General features: G+C 40.1%; 2 protein-coding genes across 6 annotated transcripts in view; one reads left to right on the top strand and one right to left on the bottom strand.

Annotated features, from left to right (window-relative positions):
* Nucleotides 1-15,003, bottom strand: part of SPATA17 (spermatogenesis associated 17) — a 132,415-nt gene extending 117,412 nt beyond the window's left edge. For 3 of the 4 annotated variants that reach the window (XM_065679866.1, XM_065679867.1, XM_065679865.1), the window contains exons 1-4: nt 14,529-15,003; nt 12,329-12,418; nt 10,632-10,713; nt 4,546-4,596 (exon numbers count right to left, since the gene is read on the bottom strand). In XM_065679866.1, the coding sequence (XP_065535938.1) occupies nt 4,546-4,596; nt 10,632-10,700 (120 nt within the window). In that variant the 5' untranslated portion in view covers nt 10,701-10,713; nt 12,329-12,418; nt 14,529-15,003. Of the gene's footprint in view, nt 1-4,545; nt 4,597-10,631; nt 10,714-12,328; nt 12,419-14,404; nt 14,479-14,528 lie in introns of those variants that run through there. The other variant, XM_065679868.1, reaches the window with a different exon arrangement.
* Nucleotides 14,745-20,236, top strand: part of GPATCH2 (G-patch domain containing 2) — a 124,324-nt gene continuing 118,832 nt past the window's right edge. Inside the window, exon 1 of one of the 2 annotated variants that reach the window (XM_065679863.1) lies at nt 14,745-14,979. In XM_065679863.1, coding sequence (XP_065535935.1) covers nt 14,924-14,979 — 56 coding nt within the window. In that variant the 5' untranslated portion in view covers nt 14,745-14,923. The other variant, XM_065679864.1, reaches the window with a different exon arrangement.

Consider the following 20,236-nt stretch of genomic DNA (forward strand, 5'->3'; position numbering starts at 1 on the left):
CCAAGGTGAATGTTTAAAAATTCTTGGGGAAAAAAAATAGATGTGTTTATGCCCTTCAAAGTAATTAGCAAGTTTCAACAGTGATTGGTACAAAACAATTATTGTCATTGATCAGCACTGAACAGATCATTTTAACCAAAGTCATTGTGTGCTCAGCAGATTACAGCTTGTTAACGGGCAAGTTCTAAATGACCTCTTAAGCTAGTCAAATCAATGATGCATATTCCTCATTAAGTAACATCAAAATGTAAGTGGTCTTATAAATAATGTTTATTTTAAGCACTAAAACAAATGGCAAAACCTTGATATATCAAAAGCCATCTGCTCACGGAAATAGTTGTTTTATTTTTTTTTTCACAGGATTACTTTTGTTGCTGGAAATTTATAGCAACCTTAAATCTTTTCAGGGAGAGAATCACGTTCTGAATTATTAGTCAAAACTGAAATTGATTTAAACAAGTTCTCTGATTTAATTTGAAAGGGTGAAACTGATAGTTCTGGCTACAACTAAATATAGAGAGACAGAGATTTAAGCTGACTTAGAAACTGAGCATGTGTACGCCCTCAGTGATACTTCAATTGTGAGAATTGAATATGCCTTTCTAGTCAATTACTATAAACTGAAATAAATAGTTTAATAATACTATGAGGCAAAACTAAGTGGTTAAACAGAAAAAAACCACACAGTCATTGTTATATTTTCAGAATACTGAAGTATACTAATCATGAATGAAGCACACAATGCGTGAATATGAGGCACTGTTGGCTTAGGAAACCTAGAGCCTGGCCACATATCTCTGCAGAAACTCAACAGGCCTCATTGTCTATTTTCCTGAGCTTTGGTTCGTTCTTCAAAAAACAGATGACAGCAAACAACCTAACGCCAAAACATTCAGTGTTTCAGAATGATAGTGTTTTCAATCTGCTCTGCAGATATGCAATGCAAGTTTTAGATAGAAGAGAATGGTATTCTGACATTTGCAATTAAATAAAGATCTGTTGTATTGTTTTCTACTGATTTAAATTTCCATTAAAGGAAAGGACATGACTGAAAACAACAGTACTTTGAAGATTTATATATCACCTAATGATTCAACATTATATTTCCATTACAAATGAATGGGAATACATTCCATTTCTTTTAAAATGAAAGACCAAATGCAAAACTCCATTTGATTAGAATACATAATTACCTCTGGAATTTGGTCTTTAAACGCCTTCTGAAAGTACACAACCAACTTTTAAGAGCTAGCTTGCATCTTCTGTTTTCTCCCCGATGTGGAATGCTTTTAACCAAATAAAATAACTAAAAAAAAAACCCTAAATAAACTAAACTCTCTCACCCAAAAAAAGAATTTCTGAGGAATTATATTGTTGTTCAGCCCTCTAACATGCACCAAAAGTAAAATTCTGTTTTGGGCCTTTGAAAGAACCCACACCAAGTCAAAAACCTGATGGGAATACATCTCTCAAGTCTGAGTTCTTTTGGAACTGGAAAGGCCACAAAATTAAAATCTGTTCTCAGAATCTTCCTACTTTACAGGAGTTTCCTTGGGTTACTCTCCATTCCTACCACATTCCAAGTTTTGGTACTATTCGAAAGGTAGGATGCCTTGCCTAAAAAGTTATAGGCCTCTAAAGTGGGCTGATTCTACAAAATAGAAGAATTAAGAGAGATAAAAATATTTCACCCAAAAAAATCTTTAATGTCCTTCCCGTGTTTGTTCTATATATTTGTTTAATTGTGGTTCCAAAGTATAGGAAAAATTGCTGATTTCTAGATATTTTCTACAAATTATATATATTCTAATATATTTTGCAGATTTCCCCATAACAATCATAATTTGCTGTATATTCACTAAAGTTCAAGGACTGTTTATACTCCTCTTCATCTAGCAAAATCCACTCAAACATCAGCAAGCTCAGTGCAGATCCACCTCTATGTTTAGACAATGAAATTGTTCTGTGCTCTCTGAGTAACTCTTATGAGATTCCATGCATCAAATGTCATGCAGAATTATACCATCATAGAACTCTTACGGTTGGAAAAGACCTTAAGATCATCTAGTTCCAACCCCCACACCATGGGCAGACACCTCACACTAAACCATGTCACCCAAGGCTCTGTCCAGGCTGGCCTTGAACACTGCCAGGGATGGAGCATTCACAGCTTCCTTGGGCAACCCATTCCAGTGCCTCACCACCCTCACAGTAAAGAACTTCCTCCTTACATCCAATCTAACCTTCCCCTATTTAAGTTTTAACCAGTTACCCCTTGTCCTATCACTACAGTCCCTAATGAAGAGTCCCTCCCCAGCATCTCTATAGGCCCTCTTTAGATACCGGAAGGCTGCTATGAGGTCTCCACGCAGCCTTCTCTTCTCCAGTCTGAACAGCCCCAACTTTCTCAGCCTGTCTTCATACGGGAGGTGCTCCAGTCCCCTGTCATCCTCACGGCCCTCCTCTGGACTTGTTCCAACAGTTCCATGCCCTTTTTATGTTGAGGACACCCACCAGAACTGCACACAACACTCCAAGTGAGGTCTCACGAGAGCAGAGTAGAGGGGCCGGATCAACTCCATCGACCTGCTGGTCATGCTCCTTTTGATGCAGCCCAGGGTACAGTTTGCTTTCTTGCCTGTGAGCGCACACTAAAGCTGGCTCATGTTAAGCTTCTCATTGACCAACACCACCAAGTCCTCCTCTGCAGGGCTGCTACAAATCTCTTCTCTGCCCAACCTGTAGCTGTGCCTGAGATTGCCCTGACCCAGGTGCAGGACATTGCACTTGCCATGGTTATACTTCATAAGGTTGGCATCAGCCCACCTTACAAACATGTCAAGGTCCCTCTGGATGGCATCCCTTCCCTCCAGCGTATCAACCGAACCACGCAGCTTGGTGTCATTGGCAAACCCTCTGAGGGCACACTCAATCCCACTGTCCATATCACCGATAAAAGATGTTGAACAAGACAGGTCCCAACACCGATTCCTGAGGGACACCACTCGTTACTGGTGTCCGGTATCCAGCTGGACATTGAGTCACTGACCACAACTTTTTCAAACGCTTTGCACAAGTCCAGGTAGATGACATCAACTGCTCTAGCCCTGTCCATCAGTTCAGTAGCCACATCAGAGAAGACCACCAAATTGGTCAGGAAGGATTTCCCCTTAGGGAAGCCATGCTGGCTGTCACCAAGCACCTTGCTGTTTTTCAGGTGCCTTAGCATGCCTTCCAGGAGAATCTGCTCCAAGATTTTGCCAGGCACAGAGGTGAGACTGACTGGTCTGTAGTTCCCTGGGTCTTCCATTTTCCCCTTCTTGAAAATGGGGGTTATATTTCCCTTTTTCAAGCTGTTGGGAAATTCACCTGACTGCCATGATTTTTCAAATATGATGGACAGTGGCTTAGCAACTTCATTTGCCAGCTCCTTCAGGACCCGCAAATGGATTTCATCAGGTCCCATGGACTTGTGCACATTCAGATTTTTAAGAGGGTCTAGAACCAGATCCTCTCCTATAGTGGGCCTAAAGTCTTCATCTTCACAGTCCCTGTGATTGCCTTCCAAGACTTGGGTGGTGTGGTCAGAGCATTTCCCAGTGAAGACTGAGGCAAAGAAGTCATTCAGAACCTCAGCCTTCTCCAAATCCAGGATACCCAGTTCTCCTGATAGCTTTCGGAGAGGGCCCACATTGTCCCTAGTCTGTCTTTTATTTGCAATGTAACTATAGAATCCCTTCCTGTTATCTTTCACATCCTAGTCAATTTTAATTCTAACTGGGCCTTAGCTTTCCTAACCTGGTCCCTAGCTTCCCGCACAACATCCCTGTATTCTTCCCAGGCCACCTGTCCTTGTTTCTACCTTTTATAAGCCTCTTTTTTCCCCTCAAAGTTTCCTCAGCAGCTCCTTATCCATTCAAGGAGGTCTCCTGGCCCTCTTGCTGCACTTCCTTCTAGTCGAGATGCAACACTCCTGGAGCTTGTAGCAGATGGTCCTTGAATATCAACCAACAGTCTTGGGCCCCCCTGCCCTCTAGGGCTATATCCCATGGAACCTTACTAAGCAGGTTCCTGAAGAGGCCAAAGTCTGCTCTCTTGAAGTTCAGGGCAGTGAGCTTGCTGCACACTCTTCTCACTGTCCTGAGGATCTTGAACTTGACCATCTCACGACGTACTAACATAAGAAAAAGTACAGCCACATCAACAAACCCAAAAGCCCTCTCATTTGTCAGAATTGTAAATATATGTCTACATTTGTAAGAATACAGCTAGAATGTTTGGGGTTTTATCATTATCATATCTGGTAAGGTAGAATGAACATTTCAATAGAGCAAGACACATGCAGATGCCTTAAATTCAACTACAGCTTTCAAATACAACCCAGACTACTGAGTGTAACTTTAATTTTTAACTATGTACCATTTCCCGCTGTTGCCATCAGCATATCAATCAAGTGTATATTATTCTGGTTTGCTCATTTTATTAAAAGCAAATTCAGAGCACAATTGACTTTTTCATTTGTTTAACAAGTGAAGAAATATTTACCCTGACAGCCATTTCATTGTAGAAATTCATCTTCATCATAAAATATGCTGTCTGTGAATCAAGGGGGGGAAGAAAAGAAGGCATATATATCAGTTGCACAAAGACAGTGCTCTTATTTTTACATATAAAAGATAAGAATCTTTATACATAATACATAATAAGAATTCTAGGCTTAGAGAGAATAAAATCAAACTTTTTATTGAAGAGATAGGCTTCCTAATACATAATGCAGGCTTAACCAGAAAAATCTATGGTAGTCAAACTAGGAGCTAATGGAGATATATGATCATAAAATGCTCTCCGCTGAGTTTGATAATCAATGGTGCTCTACTGAGAGTAGAATAACAAAGCAGAAATATTCACAAGTGCTGGTGACACGTAGTATCATGTATGATTTATTCACTGGGGTTCTTTTAGCCAAAACTCACAGAAACATAAAAGGAATTCATATTTCAAGACGTCTGGTTTAATGAAAATTTCAAAGAAATGCTGTCTTCAGTCGAAATCGTTCAAGGATACATATGCAGTGATGGAGCAAAATTGTGCCTTCCAACCATCTGTACTAAATGTTATGTACTTAGCTGCCTCCTGAGTAATCCTTGGGAATTTTATTTCATTTAATATTCATTTTAACATCATAAAATCATAAATACAATGATACCATGTTACAGTGAATCCCCTGACATAGAAAACATTTCTTGAAGTCCTGGTTTCTTTCCAACAAAGTAGAATTCCTCTCATAGTGAACAAATCCCCTATTATACTAAGCAATCACTTGGCAGCATAGGTTATTTTAATGGATACATCACTTTAAACTAAGCTTTCACATCTGTTCCACCCTCTAATTACAAATGCAAAATGAACATAATTCACAATTGTATCATAAAAAGTAAAATATAAGTACTTTGAATGCAAGAGTATGTCCTTTATTTAGCACAACATGTAGCTTTTATGTGTTTCTCATGTTTTAGACACAAATCAAAGGCAAAAGTGCTTTCCCCCGATATAGTGATTTTCTGCCCCATGGCAAACAGGAATTCACTATAAAAGGGTTTCACTGTAATTAGCATTATCTGAATTGCCTAGTCTGATCCAAAGCAAATTGTCTGTGGAGAGCAGCAGGACTGGATTATTTATCAACAGTCTGGGCAATTAAGAAACAGTTGGCTGCAATATGTTATTTACAAATGAACACAATGATGCTACTCCATTTTAAATTCTCTTTTTTCATTACATTAAGCAAGGCATAATTCCTGCAGTTTAATTAAGGTGCATTTTAAATGCCCACTTTCATATCATACCAATCTACTAATAATGGAAACAGTCGAAAAGATATTTCTGATATAAAAGAAAAAAGTACAGGACTGTTAAATTTCAAACAAGTCTTGCATATATATACATACACACATACACATATATATTTAAGGGAATATCCACCTCAAAGATATGAATTAGAATAGTGGACTCTGTTTCCTCTTTTGTCTCCATAAATGTTTCCTGAGTGATACTAACTGTAGATGGCTAATACTGGAATGAAATAATGGTTGCCAGGACTAAGTATATTCCTAAACTGCTTGATTAAATTGATACAGCTTTGCTTTGCAGTTCATCTCTTCTTCTTTTGTACCACCTTCTTTCTTGCCCTTCCACCAAACAGATAAAGTACTTTTTTAGTGGGAATTTCTAAGCTTAAAAATCCTCATTTCTGTCCATTGCTGGTTAAATTAAACTCACATCTTTGTTTATTCTCATATTTTAAGGCAGTTAGGTCCGAATACATCCCATTTCTCTGAAGAACATCAGACACCTAACATCACAATGCTCTTTATATCATCAATACTGGAAGACAGTGGGAACACTTTCCTTCTGAGCTTGGCAAAGTACTGAAGAGTTCTGCAGTTGCATCTCTGTCTACCATCTACAGAGATAGTCAATGACAACTAGGGTCCTAACTTGCTTACTTCACTTCGGTGCGAGAAATCCAAGCCTTACCGTACCACAACTTAACAAGATCAAGCACAATAAATAGCAAATTACATATTCCCGCTTTTACTCAACACTATTCTAAATCACAAGCCAGCCAAATGCAGAATTAACTGCCTTACAACCTTATCCTTGTGCTTAAAGACAAAGCATGTGTCACCATCTAGGTTCTTTTGCACTGTTTTCTAGTCCTGATTAGAATAATGTGTACTAGTTCTGCTATTACAAGTGATGGAGAATTAGAGCCATAATTTAGTGCTTCAACCCCAGTCTCTATTTATATTGTTTCCTAGTAAAGAAAAGATTTTTTCCTGAACTGGTGCTTTCTTGCACAGAAGACTCCTTTTTTATGTGTAAGTGGAATTTCCTGCGTTTCAGCTGTGCCCATAGCATTGCCTCTAGTTGACTGGCTCTGGCTGCCAACTCCAAGGTGACACTACAAGGTTGACTCTCTGAGAATTATCTTGCCATCTCACCCACATGCACCACCTCCACTTTTGAAGCATGAAGTCTTTGTATCTGTCTCTGGTTTTAATATACAGGTCTTCCTACTACTTTACATTAGGTCTATGGTTCCAAAATACATTTGAAGCTTTTTGTGTATGAAGTGCTGCACTACTTTCTCCTTTTCTGCTTAAAAACATGTTTGGGGTGATAAGATCCTGATTGGTATTCTGTTTTCCTTTCTCTCTCTTTCTCTCTATATCCTATTGTTACTGATGTTGTTGTATTACATTTTTTTTTATTTCAATTATTAAACTATTCTTATCTCAACCCATGGGATTTTATTTTTTTTCTGGCTGTCCTCCCATCCCACAAGGGAGTTGTGGGGGGTGAGTGTGTGGCTGCATTGTACTTAGTTGCCGTCTGGACTTAAACCACCACAGCTTGAGATTAATATTAGGAAACAAAGCCTTATAGCAAAGGACCTCTATTTAGAATTTATAAAGGCACATAACTTTAGTCATATAAACCCCATCTTTTCATTTTTTTTAACTTAATGTATTTTAACAATCAAAGCAAGAGGTAGCAGAAAAGTAACAAATGAAATACTAGCAGTGATGCACATATGGACAGCCAATCTGATGAGCCTCAGCCTTTGTTATTTTCCGCATCAGTACCACTCACATTTCACCATTTTGAATATAATCATTAAAATGATTTATTATCAAGCAATCCTGGGTATTTTGTGCATATGCTTTGCCTTGTTCGCTGGCAGCAGATACCAATACAAACATTATCAGTGGGTAAATTTTAAAGTGACCAGTCTATTTAAGGAATTATCATGTCAAAGGTATCATTGTGTTTCATACTTAGGACTCATTACAACAGTTATTAGCAAGAGTCCAATGCAAACATTAACTGATCCCAAATTCAGCCACTGATGGAGTAAAGACAGCATAAAATAAATATACATAATAAACTCAAACTTTACATTTAAGTCCATCCCAAAATGTAGAAGAGCTGTCCCTCTTCTACAGATGTCTAAAGGGAGGGAAAGGTACCTCTTTATCTGCTACTTTTATGGCTCTCAGGTTATTTTTCAATCCAGGTGTCCTATTTAGTCCTCTCCAATCAAAGAGATGGCAAACACAAAATAAAGTATTTGAGGGGGAAAAGGTGGTTTTCCATGCTGATCACTGTACAATCTGTTAGTTTGCTGATGAGATTCTGCTCCTCTAGCACCCCAATACTGACTAAGTACTGGAATCCAGAAAGTTCATGAATTCATGGTGTGATTTAGAAGGTATTAAGGGTGGGCTTGCACAATTTCTTTCACTACATTATTCCACAAACTTCAGATTTGGCAAGGGCTTGTCAGTTATGGCTATTTGAAGAACTACACATGAACCAGACTTTATTGGTTCAAGTCTTTTTTATCTCCAGAAATATACCTCAAGAATGGGAAGCTGAGGGGGGTTTATGATGCTAGCTATCTCAGCCTGGTTATTACAGCAAATATATGCTAATTTGAACGACTATCTTGAAATGTAACCATTAGAATGGGTTTTTAAGAAGAGAGGGCAAAAGAAGAGAGAAGTAACAAAGAGATAAGGTAAAAAACCTCCAATTTCAGAGATGCACAGAACAATTGAGGTTGGCAGAGACTTCTGGAGCTCCAAACCATTGCTCAAAGCAGAATCAATCAGAGCAAGCTGTGCACTTCAGTTGGGTTTGTAGTATCTCCAAGGATGGGGACTCCACAAAACCAGCTTGTACTCTCTGGGCAACCCATTCTGGTATTTGATCACCCTCTCAGGTAAAAAACAAGAAAAAAATCTTTCTTAAGTTTGAGTGGAATTTCCTATATTCCAGTTTGTGCCCTCTCATCCTGTCACCGGGCACCAACTCCAAACAATGTTGCAGGCTGGCTCCCTGGGGAGAGTTATCATGCCATCTCACTTACAGGGCACCACTAAGAACAGTAGGTACTGTGGTGATGTATCTTAACTGGGCACCACTGTTTCTACAACCTTTATATAAGAAAACAAGCCTCTAAAGTGACACCATTCTGTTGAAAATAGGAGACTGATTACTATGAACAGAACAATTAGTATTTGAATATGGAGTGGCTAAAAGATAATTCCTTACAATTTGGGGGGATTGAAAACCATGTAAAATTACCACCATCAGGCTTTTGTCCTGCTTAAATCCTCTTAAAGACCTAGTGATCAGATGACAAAACCTGACATCCTGAAACACAGAAACACATAAATTGCCTTGCTTCTGAAATGCATCACTATGATGTTTTAACTGTGAAAAAAATGTAGAACTTGAACTAATGTAGAACTAAATGTAGAACTAAAACATTGCCTGAAGCATATCTAAGCCCTACACAAGTATTTGTCTATTCTCCTCTTAAAAACCTGCAAAAGGGAGTTCACAACACTTTTTGGCAGTATGTGTCAAATTTGTTTCATGTGAAGTTGATTTCTTCCTTCCTTCTTCCCTGTGACTGCATGGATCATTTCTTTCCATTAATAAACTTTAATATACATTAATATTATTATGTCTCTCTTCTACAGAAGCTTTTCTAGATTAAACAAACCTTCCCTAAACTCAGGGTCAACATTCAACTGAAGTTCAACTTTTTTTTAAAGCAGAACCCAATCTCAGCATGCAGCTACCTGCCCTGTATTAAAAACTGAGTGATTTAGAAGACAGGCTGAAAACCACAGCCTGAAAGGATCCATATCTTAATAATTTATTAGATAAGGCAGGTAAATTGGAAGAGGTAAAATCCTTCATTAGACTACTGATAGACCCGGGGAAAAAATAGACAAGCTTTCAGGCATGCAAGTCCTGCTACTTTAAAACACAGTTTAGTAGAAGGTATGGATTTTAGCCTGTAATATATAAGTTATTATGGCTCTTTTTTTTTTTCTTAGCTTGTCTGTATTTACTGACAGTAATTTAACCTTAGCAAAATTAATAAAGAATAAATGGCTAACAAGTTTAAAACTAGTGTAAAATATTAACATAAATTGATAAATTACTGAAGTAAACTAAATACCTTAAGCTCATTGTTTTAGGTTAAAAGCAAACTAATTTTTAACAAACAACAAATTAGTTTTTAACAAGTTTTTAAAAGCAAAAAAGTTTCTTCTTAAACTCCTAAACTTGCTAACAGGAGTTTTAGCTTGTGTGCTATCATACACTTTTGCTATCTTCAAGTCTGTCAAGGGAATTAGATTGACTGTGATCTCCTGTGTGCCTTAAGGCAAAACCTCAAATACTTCAAGGTTCATTAAGCAAGAAATTTCAACCACTAAACCATAGAACATCAATATGTAGACAATTTGGCTTATTTTCTTTTCAGAATTAAAAGTTCCACCAGGAAAAAAAGCATCTTGAAAAGTTCCAATCCTTCAGTTAGCACCATGCAAGCAGGCTTCTGCATGAACAGATCTCATTGCTGGTTTGGGGACTGACACTCCAGATCTGCAAACACTTAAACACTAACTTAACTTGACCGTTATGAGTAAGCTTACTGAAACTTGATGTGCATAAAGGATCACGTTTCAGCTTTTGAATTTCAAGACGAGTGACTTCAGATGTACTCTATAAATAACCAAGCAAAATGTTTAAAACTAGTTTCCTACCTTCACCATTTTTCTGAAGTGTTTTCTGCTTAGATATCCTCTCCACCACCTCTGTATAATAATCGCCATTTGGTTCAGATATCTAAAATGAAATATAGTACCAAAATAATGATTATTTTCAGACTTTACAAAATAATTTCATTTTTTCCTAATCTTAGAGTATTATCCGTACTTATTCCAAACAGACGGCCACTGCAAACATACTCCATACATATACACATATGTGCACACATACGCAGTTATAAACCAATTTATACATATTTACTCATGTACACATATATAAATACATCTGCTTTCGGAAAAAATGGGTTACTGAAAACTTTTATCTATGTACTGTTTCAGTTATCATTACAAAAATTGAATGAAATAGCCTTAGAAATATAATTTGCATGGTAGATGATGGTATTTTCATTGATGGTTTTAACCAACATATCTGACCAGTTCAGAATTTTTATCAATCACATGCAATATTTTCACAGCTTTAGAATTTTTAAAGATTTGACAAACCCCACAGATATTTGGAATTTTTCAAATACTTTTTTTCTTTTAGAAAATTATATCTAGCTTAATTCTAAGTAAATCCTATATATATATATATATATATATATATATAAAAAAAAATCATAGAATTACGTGACTGAAAATTCCGTAATTGATGTCTCACATAAATTTCACAGAAACTAATATAATTATTACTTTGGGACTGGCTAGAAAAAGTTATGTAGGGGACTATTTGTACCACCTAACCAGGGCCAAATTTAGAACCCTTGCAATACAGCTAGAGTCACGGTGGAGGAAGTGTTTTCCAGCAGGTAATTCAAATGAGAGGCTAATTCAGAACACTCACAACTGCCTATACCGAGCCTGTGCTCCTAAATCAGATACCACACCCATGTTTGGAAAGAGGACATTGAGCAGGATTACCCTATGCAGTTGCAGGGAAAATCCTCTTGTACACTTAGCTGATCTAGTTCTTATGTGTTCATTAAAATTATGTTGTTCTTACAGTGGTCATTGCTAACTACAAATGTGCATGTGGAAGAGCATTTTCCCACAGAATAGATTGGCAAAGACACTTGGGGTTTCACTTTCTTCGGCAGCATGCTGTTGTTACTCCTGCTGGAAACAGAGGGGCACTAATCAATCCTCTGTCTTTGCAAGGGCTTTTGACACTGATGGCATAACTGATATTCCTTGGAGGGCTGAGATACCACGTTTGTTGCCTGCTGAGCGCCTGCGTGTGATACCACACTTGAACCAGCACTGGAAAACAAATTATCAGTGCTTTTTTAAACAAGTACACATAATGGCTGTAGCCTTTCTTTTTGTGAGCGAATATCTGCCATGAAGTGATTAATGTTATTCAACCTAATAATTCTTTAGGCTTCACACAGTATGCTTGGATGACACATAATGACTTGCAACAGGCAAGAGGTCAAACTAGAAGATGCAGCAAACCCTCTCCCTCACAGCCCTAATTTTTATGCAGATACAGAAATTTGAGCACATGAGTTAGACTAGTTGGGCTTATGATATTAAAAAAAAAAAATTGAGAATGGCTTCCTGGGAAAAGAGACCAACCATAGTGTTTCCAAAAAAATTATATCAATGTCAATAGTAATACCATGAGGAATTCTGGCAAAAAAACCCAAAAAATCAAGATTGAAATATAGATTAAGACAGACTTAATATACTACCTCAGATAGGATCGGACTCTGCATCCTTGAAACCAGCTCTGGATTTTGACAGCAGCTTTGTACTCTATTTTTCTTTCTTCATCTAGAGATCTGAAAATAGAGAGTAGTAGTATTTGTTAGCATGGTAATTTAGTACATGCAGGCTGAGAGAACTAGGGTGTTCAGCCTGGAGAAGAGAAGGCTCAGAAGTCCTTATAACAGTCCTCCAATACATAAAGGGGGCCTACAAGAAATCTGGAGAGGGACTTGTTACAAGGACATGCAGTGACAGGACAAGAGAGAATGTTTTTAAACCAAAAGAGGGTAGATTTAGGTTAGACATTAGGAAGAAATTTTTCCCTATGAGGGTGGTGAGCTGCTGGCACAGGGTGCCCAGAGAAACTGTGCCTGCCCCATCCCTGGCAGTGGTCGAGGCCAAGTTGGATGGGTCTAGTGGAAGGTGCCCCTGCCCATGGCAGGGGGTTGGAACTGGATGAACTTTAAGGTCTCTTCCAACCCAAACCATTCTATGACTCAAAACACATATGCTCCAAAAATACTTCAGAGAAAGACCCGGGCAAATTTGACATGCATTAATGACCCAAAATTGTTTGTTCAGTCTAGAAGTTAAATAAAGATCTACCAAGATCTCTAAACAAGTTATTCTGATTTGTTTCAGGACTTTCCTGGCAGCTGTGTTGAAGTAGTCCAAGATTCTCACCCTGACGAACAAAAATCAGATTACTGATCAGCCTTTCAGCTGCTGAGCTGGACATTTTGAAGCCTGTCATTTAAATTCTCAGCTGAAAATCTGAATTTCAAGAAACTGATGGATTATAGCCTATTCTTAAAGCGGAACAAAAAACCCAAATAACAAACCATTTTTTGAAAACTCTGCAAAAAAAAAAAAAAAAAAACAAAACCAAAACCAAATCCCCAAACCTCAAGCATGCTGCCCTCCAATGGATTACCATGTCTGGCTCAGCTTGTTCATTTTAACTTGAAATATGTGGAATACAAGCATAGTCTCCCATAACTGATGCTTATTTAGTGAACTGATGCATACACAGCCACAAGAGTACAAGTTAAAGTTCTGGGAAAGAGCAGGAAAACACAACACATTATATGCAGGCAGGGATTAAACTCTGTGTAACTTTTAGTGATGTTCAGGAGCTTTGTTATTCACAATAATGATGTAATTAGATTCTAAACCAAATTAATCATTAATTAGTGAAGAAAAACATAACACTACATGTATGTTAATATTGCCTTTTTTTGTTTCAGTGTTACTATTACCCATAGAGCAGCAGCAGCAATGCAATTGCTACAGAATAAATGGATGCAATATTAAAATAGTTCTTAAAACATTTTATTTCCTCAAATCTGATCTGCAAAAAGCTAGCCACCACTATCTTAGCACTCAGAAAACTCAAAGATAAATGCAGAAAACACAGAGAAAACACAGACTGTCCTGCTTGTGAAGAGAAAGGTAAGAGGTGATCATCAGCCTGTTACTCTACATGGGACATTTTGCATCTTTAGCAGAATAAACACCTCCTTTCCTTAGTAGGAAAAGACAAAGTATGTCCCAGGTACTAGAAACTTAAGCAGCATAACCTGATTTAGAAAGGAATTGTAAACAGTGTGGATAACAAACAGTAACTTGTTTAGAAGGTGTGTGTGTGGGGGGGTGGTGGTGGTGGAGAATGTCTCTGTCAAGTAATGACAAAGAACAAAGCAACTGGTGCTTTCCAACAGGATCAGTAAAAGTTATAGATTTAGGCCACTGCATGGAGCTCGGTAGGCTCACCGCCTCTCGGGACCTTCCAGAACTTTGCCCATGGAATTAGCAGGGGGCGAGGGAAGAGCGGGACACTGTTGTCAGACGCCTTGAAGTAGATGTGCTGCTGACATTAGGTCTCCTCAAATCACTGCAGCGACATTTGGGGGCCGGAGCGCGGGTGCTCTCCGGCGGGGTTGTTAAACCAAACTGTTTTCAGCGGGAGGGCCGCAATCTCGTTGCTGGGGGAGCCTGCAGCTTGCCCGCCCCTCCATCCCCAGCCCCGCAGGCACTCACCGCCGGCAGGACTCGGTTACCTGTTCCTATGGAACCACTCTTCCCGCAACAGCAGCAACCTCGCCTCAAGCCTAGCTACGGCCTCCATGCTGTCCCCCTCCTTCCCGCCCACCCGACGCCGCCACCATGGCAACGGGACCGTACCTCTCCGCGCGGGGGACGGGGTGTCGCTCCCCACCGCAGCCCTAACGGCAGAGAAGAGTGAGGCACTGGCAGCAGCGAGAGCTCCGCGCAGCCAGACTGGAGCGGAAGCCGAGCCAAAGTAAGGTGAGCGGCAAGGGACGCGGCGGCTGTGGGCAGCAGTCCGGAGACGGAGAGGAGAGATGGTAGCGCCCGGCTTCCTCCCGGTGCAGCAGCTGCATCCGGGCTCTCATCATGGGGGCCTGAGGAGCAGCGCTGGCTGCCTGCACCTTCCCCTCCTGGCCCTCGCCCACCAGCCCCAAGCCTCACCGCCGGACCCCGTCCCGGCCCCCCTCGGCCCAGTCTCTGCGAAGCGGCGCCAGCCTCCCCGGGGAGCGGCCAGGGGAGGCGCCGGGTTCATGTTCCGGGTCGCTGAACCTGCCTCGACCCGAGCTCAGGCGGCGAGAAAGAGCTGGTAAGCTCGGGCCCGGGGGACGCCCGCCGGACGGGGGAAGGAAGGGGACGCTTCTCCGCCGCCCCCTGTCCGTGTGTGGGGCCGCAGGGCTGGTGTTTGAGGGAAGGGATCGGAAGCACAGTCGCTGCGCCCTGCCCGGCCGCTGCTGTCCCGCGCCCCCGCCGCTGCCCGTTAACGCGGAAGGGGAGACGTTGGTGCTTTCCTCACCGGGTCATAAGCGTTGGAGGCCGGGCAGGGGTGGTTCGCCGTGGTTATAAGCGAGCAATGTGCTGGAGGGAGGAACTTCCACCTCTTTGCTAATAAAGGAACAGCAGGTAAACGATGGATCGAAACTTGGCGAGTTTTATTTCTGTTTGGGTTGCTCCTACTGATGCAGACCCTCTGAGGACTAAACCCTTTGCAGTGTATGCTGCAGAAACACCCAGTCAGGTGGTGTTGCTGCTCCGAAGCTATGTGTTGCAAACCAAGAATCAACAAGTGTAGCTCTAGACAGTGAGCAAGGAAAAGATGAGGTGATGCTCCTGCGGTGGAGTTAACAGATTGACTGTCATAGCATAGTGACCCCAGAGGCCATAGTAGTTTTATTGTGGAACTGAGGAGATACTGATTAACAGAACAGAAAAAGAGATAAGTGAGTTTTGTTAACAGGCCATGGAGCTATAAAGACTGATAGTGGAGAGACTTGATGCAAGCCAGGTGTCCCAAACAGCTAGCTAGGAAGCCTTCAATTTCCTTCATGAAATGTTGCCATCTTGTGCTTTTGACCAATGTGTGTAACTTCTTGTCAATTTCACTTTCCTTAATGGAAGTGGGGAGGAGCATTGTAGGGTTTTGTTTGTGTTTATTTCTTGAGTGTTGATAATTTGAGGGCTTGAGGCTTTGTTTAGAGGCTGTGTTATCATACAGATACCTGCTGGTAGAGTTCCAACATCTGCAATAGATCTATTAGTTTTTTAATATAGGGGGGTTTATTTGTTTATTTTGTGGGGATGGGCAAGAAGAGGAAAAGAAAGGCTTAGTACTTGATTTTCTTACATAGGAAAGTCCATTTTTTTCTCCACTTCTGCTGCTACTGCCACTTTTGTACGGTGGGTATTTTTCTGCTGTACTGCTTTTATCTTTTGCTAAATAGGAAAGCTTTCAGAGAGGGATTTTGCCCAGCTGCTGTATATTTGTTAGAAATATGCCACTATTGCTTGGCATGCAAATTTGCCCAGCATAAGTGTAACTTTGCTTTTGTGGATGTAGTTCAGAACACTTCAGAGGATGTGGTATTCTGTAGTGGTGGAAGTATTTTTATTTGAGTACTAATCCTGCATACAGTAGACACATTGCAGAAGACATTCCAAACTTGTATCTATACTCAGAGGAAGTTTTCATTGCATACTCAACCTGTCATTTGTCTTTAAATTTTACTGGTTTGTTTCCACATAAAATAATTTCATTCAGAGGCTTTAAAAATAGTGTTCATCAACACAAAATGTGGGAATTTGTCCTATTCTTCTGTCATTGTCATCAAACAGTAGTAATTTTGCTTCTGCAGTTATGCTGCCTGGAGCAATTCAGTGCAGACATAATTATTGATGTCTTATCTATAGGACTGTTAGTTTAGAAGTTCTGAAGGAAGATCTGTTAAAAATCTGACTGCTCCTTAGGGCCCTCTCTTATACATCAGCTATTTCAGAAGCTGTCTGTTAAAGGAAACCCATTTGAGTGAGACACAGGAAAATATTTGTTTGATGTCTAATGCTTGATGTAGACAGTTAAGAACTTGTGCTTTCTAAAAACATGAAGACCCTGAAGAAGTGTGTAGATTCAGGACAGCCGCAGAGTAAGTGTTCACTTTGGGTGATAAAACTCCTCTGAAGCTGAATAATTTGAATTTATATATTGTGAATTCAAGTGACAATTTAGGAATAGTTTGCATTTGCGTTCTTACTGGGCACTTTGATTCTTTTGATAATGACATTGGCACTTTAATAGTTCATGTGTTTCACCACCTTGACGTTTAATGAAGCCATACTTCTGCAAAGGGCGAGCATATCAAGAAATGGCAGCAACGGCATTGCAAGAATTGCCACCTCTATGAGAAATTGCTGCAAATCTCATTTCTAGCTGACCAATTCATTTGTGTTAGACCTTTATTAAATGCGGTTCATGGCAGCCTGTTCCTGACTGTATACCATTGCTCTGTACTGAACACACTTTAAGTATGAGTAGACCTCATAGTATTTATTGTTGTGCCTTCTTAGGTAAGCAGCAGTTGTAGAAAAATCAAATGTACTTATTGCAGGTTTGTCTGTCCCTGATTTTTAGGGGGATCAGTGGCGTAATCAGTTAACAAAATTCCACCATTCCTCAAATTCCTCTTAGCCTGTACAGGAAGCACTAGGCACGTTCCTCAGAAGTGAAAGAATAAGGGGATTTTTGATAGCTGGCTGTTACGCCCCTCAGCAGTGGGTCGAAGGCTTTTTGGGCACTGTGTACCTGGTTGTCCAGTGGACAGTGCCTAAGGACATAAATACGTGTGGATACAGAAATGGATGCTTTGTGTCCTCTTGGTGATGGCTGTTTGATGACAGGTTTGTTTAAAGAATCTGGGCACAACTTCTGTTCCTGATATATACCGTAAGCTTCTACATAGCATTGGTTTATCAGTTATTACCTAATCTACTGTCATCTCTTGCTAGCTTTTTAATACTTTTAATTTGTGTTGCTCCACTTTGCTTTCCCCTTTGTGTATCTTAAGAACCATGATAGTTCTCCGGTTCTGAATCTATAAATCCTTCAGGCAAGGCAGTGCTCCCAGCCCAAATGCTTGGACCTGTTCAATTCAAATTTCAGTCGCAGTCATCAATAAAGCAGCGGTCTCAAAAGTAATGATTCTAAGGCTTTGTGAAAATAACTTCTGAGGTGGAGAAATGGGATTCAAATTAGTGCCTGTCAGAAGGTAAAGATACACTGAATACAGACATGTTACAAGGCATCAAAGATTCTGTATGGGAGAAGGTTAGGGAAAGTCAGGTTTATAATCCCGATGTGCAAGGAATTACTTGGGTTTTTTCTTGTGCTCCTCACTTGTGAGCAATGTGGGTTGTGACGGCAGCAAAGATTATGGCTCTTCTCAGAAGTGTTGAGATGCAGCAGAACTTTAGCTGCAATAAACCCCATATGTATTTAACAGGGAAAGGTTTAGAACTAGAAAGTAAATGTAAATGTAAATGCGGCTCTTGGTTTAGTAAAAGATACTGCCTCTATACGAGTTGTGTGACTAAATTAGCTTTCTTGTCAGCGTGCGTTTGTTAAATATTTCATGCGTAGTCAGAGCTCTGCATTTTTTCATGCTTTAGGTGGGAAGTGAACAGAAATGGTATCTGACTGTCACTAGAAAAGCAACTGCCCGTTATTTCCATTAGGAGTTTCAGTACTAATAATACTGAACACAAACTGCATGAGCTGTTTTGGAATAGATGAAGACAGTTATACCTTGTCCTGGGTTTACCAGGAGCCGTTTTGCTCCTTCTTAGTAACTGGTGCAAGCTCAGTGTTTTGTCTTCCAGCCTGGGCAGAGAGCTGATAACACCGACTGTTTTTAATTGTTGTTAAGTAATGTGTATTCTGGCCAAGGACTTTGTGAGTCTCATGCTCTGCTGGGGACGAGGGGAGGCCGGGAGGAAGCAGACACAGGACACCTGACCCAAGCTAGCCAAAGAGGTATTCCATACCACAGCATGTTATGCCCAGGGAGGTAACTGGGAGTTACCCGGAAGGGCACTCTCTCTCTTCGGGGGGGTCAAACTCATTCGGCGGTGGTATCATATTCTCTTGTTATTTTCTCTTATCAATATTATCATTGGTGGTAGCAGCATTGATTTGTGTTATACCTTAGTTACTGGGCTGTTCTTATCTCAACCCGTGGGAGTTACATTCTCCTGATTCTCCTCCCCATCCCTCCGGGAGTGGGGAGGGTCGGGGCGGGGGTGTGAGTGGACCTGCTGTGTGGATCGATTTAAACCACGACATGCCTGCAACAATACTTTTAGGGTCTGTTCTGGTAAGGGTTAGAGGGAAAATGGGTCAGCCTTTAAACTGCATGAAAATTGCTTCATATAAACGTAAAGGTCAGTGTAGGCAAACTAGATTTTCTTATAGTAAAGTAGAAACTTCTCCTAGTGAAGACATTAGAGTTTATTGCTAGCTGTGGGCTGTTGCTGTAAAAGCACTTTTATAGCCTTACATGAGTCATGTGAAACTACAGCTCAATATTTTATGTACCTCAGTATGTTGTTCTACATTCCTTATTACAACCTTTGAAGTTGCTCATCATACTGAATGCAATTGATACTTGCCAGTAATACCTTTAATGCTTCTTGTGGTTATTTTTCAAAAACAATTTTGTTTGTTACAGAAACATCTGCAGCAGTGATTTAAATGATTTCATAGGTTTGGAATACAAGCTGGTTGTAAACAGTAGAGAAAGTTGCAAAAGTGAGTTTGATAAACAATGCTGAAATAGAAATACACTCCTGATTTTCGAGACAGGTTTCAGATTAACTGTTCTAGCTGGTTGATGTTGCCTTTTTTTTCTTCTTCAATTATAGCAAGAGAAATGGTGGATCCTGTTAAGTTAATCGGAAGAGATTTCTTGGCTATTCAGAAGGAGATTCAGTGTGGACCACTGGCATGTTGAAAATGCAGTGTGTATCAAAAGCTGAAGTAGTATGTGTATTGTTTTCACAATCTATTACAAAGGAGTTTCCACTGTCCCAGCTGATCAAGTAATTTTCATAATCATCCTGAGGAAACATATGTTGAAGTAATTATAATATTGATTTATTGGCTTTAAGAGGTAATGCAATTAGGATACAGTTATATCATGTATATCATACAGTTTAATCATGGCAGTCAGGTGAAGTTCCTGATGACTGGGAAAAAGGGAAATATAACCCCCATTTTCAAGAAGGGGAAAATAGAAGACCCAGGGAACTACAGACCAGTCAGTCTCACCTCTGTGCCTGGCAAAATCTTGAAGCACATTCTCCTGGAAGGCATGCTAAGGCGCATGAAAAACAAACACAGTGCTTGGTGACAGCCAGCATGGCTTCCCTAAGGGGAAATCCTGCCTGAGCAATTTGGTGGCCTTCTCTGATGTGGCTACGGAACTGATGGACAGGGCTAGAGCAGTTGACGTCATCTACATAGACTTGTGCAAAGCGTTTGACACTGTCCCACACGACATCCTTGTCTCTAGATTGGA

Source organism: Lathamus discolor, chromosome 5, assembly GCF_037157495.1.
Source record: "Lathamus discolor isolate bLatDis1 chromosome 5, bLatDis1.hap1, whole genome shotgun sequence".
Lineage (NCBI taxonomy): Eukaryota > Metazoa > Chordata > Aves > Psittaciformes > Psittacidae > Lathamus > Lathamus discolor.